This window comes from Neophocaena asiaeorientalis, unplaced genomic scaffold (genome assembly GCF_003031525.2).
Source record: "Neophocaena asiaeorientalis asiaeorientalis breed wild unplaced genomic scaffold, Neophocaena_asiaeorientalis_V1.1 scaffold87, whole genome shotgun sequence".
Classification (NCBI taxonomy): domain Eukaryota; kingdom Metazoa; phylum Chordata; class Mammalia; order Artiodactyla; family Phocoenidae; genus Neophocaena; species Neophocaena asiaeorientalis.
In genome coordinates this window covers 348,930-360,156 of record NW_020175432.1, presented here as the reverse complement: position 1 = coordinate 360,156, position 11,227 = coordinate 348,930, and the positions used below count along the sequence as shown (strand labels likewise).

The following is an 11,227-nucleotide window of genomic DNA, read 5'->3' as shown; positions in this document are numbered from 1 at the left end:
TCTCCTTCTCATCATTCCTATTCATAGGAATCCCTGAATCAATTCTTTTTGTGTAAGGTACAAATTCATGTTGAAGATGTGTTCCATTAGTTATTGAATGTGCTGAATTTCTGTCCATGGTATAACTCTTCATTTGTAGCATAATGTGTGAGGTTTTCACTTATCACACATTCATCATTCATTGAGGGTTCATTTGAAAAATTTTAAAGTTTCACCCATTCAATAACGTATAGCACAACATTACAACAGTCCAATCAACTTGAATTTATTTATGAGTGACTCTCTTCTATCTCCTGTTAGATTTATACGTCTACACTTTTTACATTTCCTACAATGAAATCCAAATTTTATCTCAGAAGTTGTCATCACTCCCCGCAAATCAGTTAAATCAAAGTTATTCTTCATGACCACTATGATATTAATTTATATTCCCTGAAGCCTGCCTCTCCCTGAATTTGCCTACTGGAGGTCCTTCTTGGATCTTTTCCACTGACCAATGGATAATTGGAATTCAAAGCTATACCTGAATTTCCTACATTTCTATTCACATAATTTACCCAAATATGAACTTTCTGATGGTGACTATGAGACTTCTAATTGAAGTCTTTTTCTCATTTGTGTTTTTTATGTCCAGAAATACCTACTTATTTTGAAGGTTTTCTCATACTCCATAACTTTGATAGGTTTTATCCCCAGTACGAACTATTTTATATTCCATAAGGGCTCAACTACTTTGACACTGGAACCTTCCTTCCTGGCTATGATTGAAAATCACAGAGAAAAAAATTACTCATGGTTTCACTTATACTACGTAAACTATAAGCCATGAACAAGGACCTCAGACACTCTTATAAGATTTTTCTTCCATTTGGGTTCTCTAATACTAGATAAGCTCTGCCTCCTACAGAGACATGCTCATCCTGGTCCCATCCAGAGCATTCCCTCCCTCGTGAGTTCTCTTCTGTGATGCGCTACTATGACTTCCCATATTTGTTACATTTAAAGATTCCTCCCCAATATGGGTTCTTTTATGCTTGGTGAGATTCGATCTGATATTGAAAGCCTTCCCACACTCGTTACATTGGTATGGCTTCTTTCCAGTGTGGATCCTTTTGTGTTGGTCAAGGACTGATCTGTAATTGAAGGATTTCCCACACTCACAATTATACGGCTGCTGCCCACTGTGGACACCTTTATGGTTGATAAGACTTGAGTGTGAGATGTATGCCTTCCCACACTCATCACATCTATAGGGTTTCTCACCTGTGTGGATCCTTCTATGCACTGTGAGGCCTGAGCTGTTCCTGAATGCCTTCCCACACCTATCGCACACATAGGGTTTTTCCCCTGTATGGATCCTTTTGTGTTGAGAAAGGAGAGAGCTGTAACTAAAAGATTTCCCACACTCAACACATTTGAAGGGTTTCTCCCCAAGATGGACTCTTTTATGGCTTATCAGAGTTCTGCTTGAGAAAAAAGCTTTTCCACATTCATCACACGTGTAGGGTGTCTTGCCAGGGTGGGTACTTTTATGGTTAATAAGGCTTGAGTGTGAGATGTACGCTTTTCCACACACGTCACATTCATAGGGCTTCTCACCAGTATGGATTCTTTTATGCACTTTAAGGCTTGAGTTGTTTCTGAAGACCTTCTCACACCTGTCACATTCATAAGGTTTCTCTCTAGTGTGGACCCTTCTGTGTTGAGAAAGGAGTGAGGTGTAATTAAAAGATTTCTCACACACATCGCATTTGTAGGGCTTCTCCCCAAGATGAATTTTTTTGTGATTTATAAGGGTTCGGTATGTGATGAAGGCTTTTTCACACTCATCACACTTATAGGGCTTTTCCCCAGGGTGTACACTTTTATGATTTATAAGGCTTGAGAGTGAGATGTAGGCTTTCCCACATTCTTCACATTTGTAAGGTCTCTCCCCAGTGTGGATTCGTTTATGTACTTTAAGGCCTGAATTATTTCTGAAGGCTTTTCCACACTCATCACACCCAAAGGGTTTCTCCCTTGTATGAATCCTTTTATGCTGTTCAAGGGCAGAGCTGTAATTGAAGGATTTCTCACAATAACTACATTTATAGGGCTTCTCCCCAAGATGGATTCCTTTGTGGTTTTTAAGGCTAGAGCGTGAGATATAGGCTTTTCCACACACATCACACTTATATGGTTTTTCCCCAGTATGAAGCCGCCTGTGGACTTTGAGTCCTGAATTGTTTCTGAAAGTTTTTCCACACACATCACACACATAAGGTCTCTCTCCAGTGTGAATCGTTTTATGCTGAAGAAGAAGTGAGTTATAACTGAATGATTTTCCACACTCCTTACATTCATGGGCTTTCTTCCCAGGGTGAATGCTTTTATGGACTGCAAGGCCTGAGCTATAGCTGAATGCTTTGCCACAGACATCACATTTGTAAGGTTTCTCTCCTGTGTGGATCCTTTTATGCACTATAAGGCCTGAGCTGTTCCTGAAGGCCTTTCCACATTCATCACATTCATAAGGTTTCTCTCCAGTGTGGATGACTTTATGCTGAATGAGGAGAGAGCTATAATTAAACGATTTCTCACACTCATCACATTTATAAGGTTTATCTCCAAAGTGGATGCTTTTATGATTTAGAAGTGTTCTGCAAGTAATGAAGGCCTTCCCACACTCATCACATTCATAGGGCTTCTCCCCTGTGTGAATCCTTTTGTGGACTCTAAGGCCAGAGCTATTACTGAAGGTTTTCCCACAGATGTCACATTCATAGGGCTTCTCACCTGTGTGGATCCTTTTGTGGACTCTGAGACCAGAGCTGTTCCTGAAGGCCTTCCCACACTCACCACATTCATAGGGCTTCTCCCCAGTGTGGATCCTTTTATGCTGGTCCAAAACAGAGCTATAATTGAAGGATTTTCCACACTCATCACACTTACAGTTCTTTTCCCCAGAATGGGTGCTTTTGTGGTTTATAAGGCTGGAGTAGGACATGTAAGCTTTCCCACATTCCTCACACTTGTACGGCTTCTCCCCAGTATGGATCCGCTTGTGGACTCGAAGGCTCGAGCTGCTCCGGAAAGTCCCCCCACAGTCATCACACTCATAGCGTTTTTCACCAGTGTGCATAATTTTATGTTGAACAAGTCGGGAATTATATTTGAAGGATTTCCCACAGTCATCACATTTATGTGATTTCTTAACAGCACTGGTTTTCTGCTGTAGAATGGGATGAGAGTTTCCATTAATGCTCTCCACACATTTGCCTTGTTCACTGCTTTTCTGTTCTATACAGACAGGTTGGTGTGTAACATGTTTTGAGCTCAGATGTAAGCTTTTCTCAGATGCCTCATCTTCCTGTTCTGTCTTTATATTTGCTGTATTCTTGGTTTTGCCAATCTTTTCCCTGATGCCACTTTTGTCTTCCTTCATTCTTTTTCCCTCAGGCTTTTCCATCCGATTCTCTACCTTGCTATCCCAATCACAAGTTTCACCAACCTTAGATTCCTGCATATGATCCTTGTGAAGACCTTCCACTTTTGGCCACACAGATTCTGCATTTCCAATATTTTCACACTTTTCAGTTGATTCCTCATCCTCAGTGCCCCTCGTCTTCAAATGTGACACTAAACCAAGAAAATGAAAATGATACCTTCACTTTAGAAGAAACTGAAGGAATTACATCCAAATTCACTCAACAAATGTTTATTGACTACATGCTGTGTGATAGGTACCATTTTTAACTGCTGGGGATACAGTGGTGGACATGCCAAAATTTCTGTCCCTGTGGAGCTAATGCTAAAATGCTAGAGCCCTGGATTGTCAATGGAACAGAGAGCTTTTCTATTCTTGCATAACAGCTTAGCATGAGGGCAAGTTGAAACGGGTTGGAATGACGCACAGAACCAAAGGCAACATTGATCAATTTCTGAAAAATGCCACCTAGTCTTGGAAAAACAAACAGTGGGTAGAAGTAATTTCTGAAAAATAGGAGACTGAAAGAGTAATAAAACAAAAGCTAAGAAGACATAATCAGCAGAGGGCAGGCAAGCAAAACTAAAGGAGAAATCAGTACATGAGTAGAGGTATTGGGGAATTGGTTATGAAATCATGAGGACAGTCACATCAGACTTGAGAAAGAAAACAAGCTGCTGCTGCCTGTCATTGGTGTGGCCCTCCTAGATTTCCCTTCCAAGGAAAACACTGACCCTGGAGAGCGGTTAGTCAGGGAGGAACTCTACATGGAAGAACACACTCTGGCTTGCCAGGCAGAGGCTTTCACTCCTACTTTATGAACAGGCTAACTGCAGTCAGAGCATATCAAAGATCAGAAGCTAAAACACAAACCATCAAGCAAAGGATAATAATACTGCCTAGGTTCAAATACCTAGCTGTATGACCTCAAGAAAGTTATTTAACCTCTTTATGCCACAGTTTCCTCATCTGTAAAATGAGGGCAACAGAACTGTTGTGAGTATTACATTAAATAACATATATAAGGTATGGAGAACAATGCCAGTCACTTGGGTAGTTCTATATGCCATACCATCTACTTTATTATTTAATCAAGGTCAGGTTACTGGATCAGGGCTACAACCTGAGGATAATCCACAGGACTCAGGAAAGGTAAACCCCTTCTCAAAGCAGATTTTAGGGCCCAGGCAGTGACTCTCTGTTCCCCTGAAGGCACTCTACACACAGCTGGCACTCCATCAGCATCCACCTGCTAAAAGACTGACTCTTGAGAACAAAAGAAACAGTTCTAAACTAGTTGTTCCCCAACCTTAGACATTTGTGATTAGACTTAGTTAAAATTCAGACTTCCCCTCTTAACCTGGGTATCAGACCCTCTTGGTTGGTACTCTGTAGTTCTACTTAGAAACGAGAAAGCAAGGGCACTATAAGTAAGATATATACTCTGGAGTAGACACATATAAAGAATCACACTCATGATCGAACTTATGCTTATGGGATTGGAATGATGGACTCTGAATTAAAATTTACAGAACAGGAGGAGCTAGGAACCCAGAATATCACCAGGAAGATAAAACAAAGAATCACTCAGTAGACATTTTAAAAAGGTGGTTCTTCTGAGAAAGCTTCACAAAATGATTATTAAGTAATATTAGGTAAGAGATCATTAGAAGTCACTGAGAAATGCTGGCATGACCTAGTTCCTTGCTCCCTTTCTTTACTTCCTTGGGCAGAGCAGTCCATGCCATTTAAAATGTGAGTGCTACTGGGTGGGCAGTGGAATTCCAGACCATCAACAGCAACACACCGTTCATCTGAATCCTGCTCCCATCACATCAGAGACACTGCTCCATCCATTCCCTTTGGCCTTGGCCGCTCCACCTCTACTCACCCTCAGCCCTGAGAAAAGAAAGATGTTCAAGTTTCTACAGCCATAAAACTAATCCCCTAAAACTGCCAGGGAAACCCACAAAATTTGTCAGGGGGAAAAAAAGAAAAGGAAGAGCTACAAGGGAGGAGAACTAACCATACTAGATATCTAAATATGCCAAAAGGCTGCTATAACTAAAACAGTGTGGTACTGTTATATAAATAAACAGAATAGAATAAAAATTCAGAATAATCCCAATTACACAAAGAAATCAAGTATATGATAAAGATGGTATATCAAATTATTGAGGCAAAAACGGTCTTTTTAATAGTGTTGGAACAAGTATAAAGCCATTTGGAAAAAAATAAAATTAGATCTATTCTTTACACCATTCAGAGGAATAAACTCCAAACGTAGCAGATCTCTAAATATTAAAAACACTATACAAATGCTAGAAGAAAACATGGGTGAATGCCTCCACAACCTAAGTATAGAGAAAGTTTTCTATGACCCAGATGCAATAAATGAAAAGATTAATAAACTGGACTATATAGAAATAAAAGTAAAATTGCATGGCAAAAATACCATAAGCAAAATCAACAAATAAATGACAAGGTGGAAGAAAATATTTGCAACATACATCATATATAAGTGCTTATATAAGTGATAATATCTCTAATATACTAAGAATTTTTAAAAGTTGAAGAAAAAGAGTCTAAAAATCCTACAGAAAAATGGGCAAAAGACATGAAGACAATTCACAAAAAGAAAAACTAAAATGGCCCTTAAACATGTTTTCAATTTCACTCGTAATAAGAGAAATGCAAATAAGAACTATACAAAGATCCCCTTTCTCATCTATCAGATTGGCAAATATTCAGAAACTTAACAATATGCTCTGTGGGTGAGGCTGTGGGGAAACAGGCATTCTCATCCATTACTGGGAATGCAAACTGGCACAACCCCTGTTGAAGGAAATTTGCCAATATCTACACAACTATGTATGCATTATTCTCTAATCGAGAAATCCCATCTAGGAATTCAAACCAAAGATACACTTCCAACAATACAAAAGTATATATGCACAAAGTTATTCATCGTAGCCTTATTTTTAATTACAAAATTTGGAAAACTACCTACACGTCCAAGCACAGAAGACTGGTTAAATAATCTACAACAGCACATATACACACTGAAGAACTAAAAAAGAATGAGGAATATTTCTATAAATTGATAGGAAGCAGTTTCCATGATAGGTTGTAAAGTGAAGAAAAGCATATATGCTACATTCTACGTTAAGAAAATAAAAAAAACAAGCACACAGCTGCTTATCTTTTCAGTAATGTGAGAATCCACAGAACAGTGAAGCCTGTTACCTATAAGGGGTAGGGTGGGGGAACAGAACAGAAGGGACAGGGGAGAGAGATGCTCAGAGTACAGCTTTTTGTATAGTCTTTACCCACGGAAGCATGATCATGTTCTGCAGACTCAAAGAATAAAATTAAATCAATGACAAAACTGGACAACGGGAAAGTGAAACCAGAAAGTGAACAGAAACAAATTAACTCATTTGTGTTTCACATGAATACCATAACAAGAAGGAAACAAAAAAGAAACAAAGAACTAACCCATGTCACTTGGGTACATAGTATGTGACTATACTATATACTCTCAGTCTTGGGAAGGCTGGAGGGGGAAGTGGGGAAGAGCTGCAAACAATCCTTTTTAGCAGGTTTGCTTTCTGTAGTGGAATGGGCAAAACAACTCAGAAACAATTTTAGATCTATTATGAGACTGAGTAAATGTGTTGATTTAGTTGAGAGCCAGGGCCCTCCTGAGGAAGAAGGAATATAAAAATATGGAACAGGGGAAGATAAGAAAGAACCCTTTGTGGACAAATTGGAGGTACTGGTGTGAACTCATGATTTCTAAATTATATATAAATGTGCACATCATATAAATGTATATTCACATGTATTTAAATTTGTATGTATACATGTGTAAATGTATATATATTCTCTAGCTCTGTCTGCTGACAGCTAAGAAACAAAAATACCTGAGTTAACAAGCACACATCTAGCACCTTGTTCTGTGTCTCTACTACCATAACCTAGTAAAAGGAAGCAGGAGGATTCCAGGCTGGGGGCAGGATAGGTACAAAAGGAGCTGAGACATCCTGTTAGGCCAGCAAATAAGGAGATGCTTAAAACAAAACAAAAATGTGGGCACAAGACCCAGCTTCAACATCGAATATAGGCTCCATAATAATTATGTAAAGAATTGTAAGCCATTGAAAATAGGATTTCATGAGTACATACAGGCACAAACAGGGGAGAAAGGGAGGCCTCTTGCTGACAGCAGAATGCCAGGGCCGGTTGGTAAATGTGGAGGCAGTAGTAGAGTTGCAAGAAAAAACTCAGCCTTCTGCAACTATCAAGGTAAAGACTGGATCAGGGGAGAATTATCAATGGATTCTAAATCTAGGGAGAAATTCTGACAAGGAGCAGGATATATGCATGGTCTTAAAATATTCTCCCATAGACCGCAAGGGGTAAAATAGTAATTACACAGTGGAGAGTCTTGGCTAGGGGTCTTAAGTTAATATTGTCAGTGGGGGCAGATAAACATCATGTGCTTCCAGAAGTGATGCCCTGAGAAGGACACATCACCTATAAGAATGCATTACCTGAAATGAAACAGGGAAACATCAGGTAGATCAGATAAATCCAAAATAAAGAACATTCTACTAAAAGCTATTTGTATTCTTCAAAAATGTCATTTTCATAAAAGACAAAGAAAGGCTATAGAAATGTTCCATATGAAAGAAGCCTGCAGAGATTTGACCACAGATTCAATACCTGACCTCACCTGGATATGTAGTGAAGGGACAAGCTTTATAAAAAATAATCGTGCCAACTGATGGAACTGGAGTATGTATGATAAGTTAGGCAAAAGTAATATCAAATTTAAATTTATTCAAGTTGACAATTATACTGTAGTTATGCAAGAGAATATCCCTATAAATATACACTGAAGTGTTTAGGGATAAAGTAAGTTACCCTCAAATGGTTTAGGAAAAAAATAGATAGATAGATAAACAGATGGATAGATATGCATGAAAGAGCAAGAGAGAGAAGACAAAATGAAGTAGAATGGTAACCACAGGTAAATGAGTAAAGGGTATTTTTTTCACTATTCTTACTCTTAAAATTTTTCTACATATTTGAAATTATTTCCAAATAAAACGTTTAAAAATGTCAAAATGTAAATTTAAAATTCTCTCAACTATACCTTCCCCTCCAGGTACTGCTTTCGCCATCCTGTCTCCTGTTCACAGTTGTGTCTTGGAAAAGTGGTCTTCACGTCCCGTCTCCCCTCATGCCTCATCTATTTAATCTGAATTCTTCCACTCAGACCATGCTGCATTAGCTTCTTCAGGGCCAGGTGCTGACTCCCCCGCCTGCTAGCCCTTGGATGTTCCTGGCTCCCTGTCCCATCTTGAACCTCTCCTCTGTGACTCTACATGCTCTCCCTGGGCAGTCCCATATATATGCGTGGCTCCTACAAGCTGTCTTGTAGAACCTCATCTCTGGCCCACACTCCTCTCTTCAATTATAGAGCCTCATATCCACCTGTCTCGGGCACTTCTCTTTCCCTCACCACTCCACATCCAAAAGACCGCTTAAGACCAGCTGATTCCACTGCCTACACAGTTCTCATGCCGCCACCCCCCACTCCATTTCCACTGCTAGAGCCTTAGTTGAAGCCCTCCTAAATTCCCTTCTGAACTCCTGCCATAGTCTCCCTACCTTCGTTCTTATCCCTTTCCAATTCTCTTCCAATGACTGTCAAGAATTTTGTAAAATGCACACGTGAACACTCCCCAGTGGGTGTTCCCAGGCTACCCAGTGTGCTTGAAGCCTTCTGCATCTGGCCAGCTGGAATGACTTGCTAAACACCAAAGGGGCCATGCTAATTCACCCCTTGCTGACACCACACTTACTAATGCTTGACCCAGATGGACCCTTTCCCCTCTCTCTGACAGGCTAATTCTCAGTTCCCTTCATGTCCTCTCGGATTCCTTGTTTGATTGGCTGCTGACTGGCTGGGTCTACATGAAATCACAAATACTTCACTGTTTACCTCTCTAACCTAGGCAGACTCCAGGAGTCTCCCTGTTCTAGCCCTGCTTAACCTCCTCTGTTTGGGTGGAAGCAGAGTTTCCCATCATCTGATTGTAGTTCATCCAATCCCCTTAACCACAAATCAAAACAGAGCAATATAAACATGTAGCTTCATTGAAAACAGATGGTTTGCAATGAAATTCATATTAATCAATACTAAGACTAAGAAAAGTTCAGTCAAAAACACAGGCAGAAAAGCACTAAAACATAATGATGGTATTAGAAGTGGGAAGTCTGTGGGAGATACTTAGGTTACGAAGAGTGGAGCCTTCATGAATGGGATTAGAGTTCTTAGAAAAGAGACCACAGAGACCCCTTGGGGCCTTGGTCTTGGACTTCCCAGCATCCAGAACTATGTAAAATAAATTTGTTGTTTATAAGCCACTTAGTCTGCAGTATTTTGTTATAGCAGCCCACAAGGACTAAGACAGCTGCTAAATTGTAAAGACAGTCGAGAATAACAAAATATTAAGCTATCCTTACAAACATTACTGAAGATACATTCTAGTATCTCAGTTATCTCTGCGACTGAGCGTTACCCAGCAAACTTATATAATGATCCATATCCTACTTTTCTCTGCAGCCACTGGGCTAGTCCTAGGGACACAGAGATGGATAAAACAAGTCCTGGCCAATAAGGACTTGCAAACTAGTATGAGAGTCTGGCAGGAAAACAACCAACACGATAAAAATGGCAGACACTAGTCATGGATGAGGGAAGAAGGGGTAGGGATAGACTCTGCTTCAAAGAACTAGGAAGAGCTTCGAGAAGAGAGGAATAGTTCTAACAGAGGGAAGAGCAGGTGCAAAGGGGCTGGTGTCCACCACCCTCTGGACATCTGGAACAGAAGATGGCAGGCACAGCTGGATAAGTGGGCAAAAAGAAGGGCTGCACCAGGCTCTGCCCATCATACTAAGGAGTCCAGACTTGATCCCGAGGGGTTTTAGACAAAGAGGGACAAACTCGGATATGCATTTTGAAAGATCACTTATTCGATCAAATCAGGAGTTAGTAAAGGGCCAGACAGAAAACATTTTAGGTTTTGTTGGCCACATACAACTCTATTACTTGTTTTTCTTTTCCTTTTTTTCTCTTTGCTTTGCTTTTTAACATCCCTTTAAAAATGTAAAAACCATTCTCAGCTTGCAGGCCATACAAAAACAGACCACAGACCCACAAGTCTACCAATTCCTGTTAGATAAAATCAAGGAATCAGAATTAATTTAGGATGGTGTGAGATAATGGCATTGTGGCCATTATCTTTTTTTTTTTTTAAGACTAAAGTATGCTAGGATAATATGGCATGATGTCTGGAATTTCCTTTAAAATACTTTAACAAAGAAAAATGAAAAAGGGAAGAGGGAAACAAATGTAGCCAAATCCTAATAACTGTTGAATCTGAGTGATGGATGTATGGAGTTCACTGTACTATTCGACTTTCCAGTTATGTTTACATTTTTTCATAATATAAAATTAAAAGAAATACAGATCACTCATACTAGTTGCAATGGGAGAATGGATTGGGAGCGGGAGGCGGGGGGAGAACTGAGTCCTGCAGTCTAGAAGGAGGTTATTATAATCCAATCAAGACTGATGTGGTGGCAAGCTCATGTGTCCCCTATGACACAAGAAAGGAATCGCTCCAAAAGCACAACTCCTGCATACAGAGAGGGACAGACAGGTTTAATTTCTTAAAAGTTCTCAAA

At 39.8% G+C, this 11,227-nt stretch overlaps 1 protein-coding gene across 1 annotated transcript; it reads right to left on the bottom strand.

Annotated features, from left to right (window-relative positions):
• Positions 1-880: 880 nt before the first annotated feature.
• On the bottom strand, positions 881-8,813 carry LOC112414704 (zinc finger protein 62 homolog). Its single transcript, XM_024767298.1, has 3 exons — positions 8,628-8,813; positions 5,274-5,365; positions 881-3,618 (listed from the first exon to the last, which is right to left on the bottom strand). The coding sequence occupies exons 2-3, from the start codon at positions 5,278-5,280 to the stop codon at positions 902-904; spliced, it is 2,724 nt and encodes a 907-aa protein (XP_024623066.1). The 5' UTR covers positions 5,281-5,365; positions 8,628-8,813; the 3' UTR covers positions 881-901.
• Positions 8,814-11,227: the final 2,414 nt, after the last annotated feature.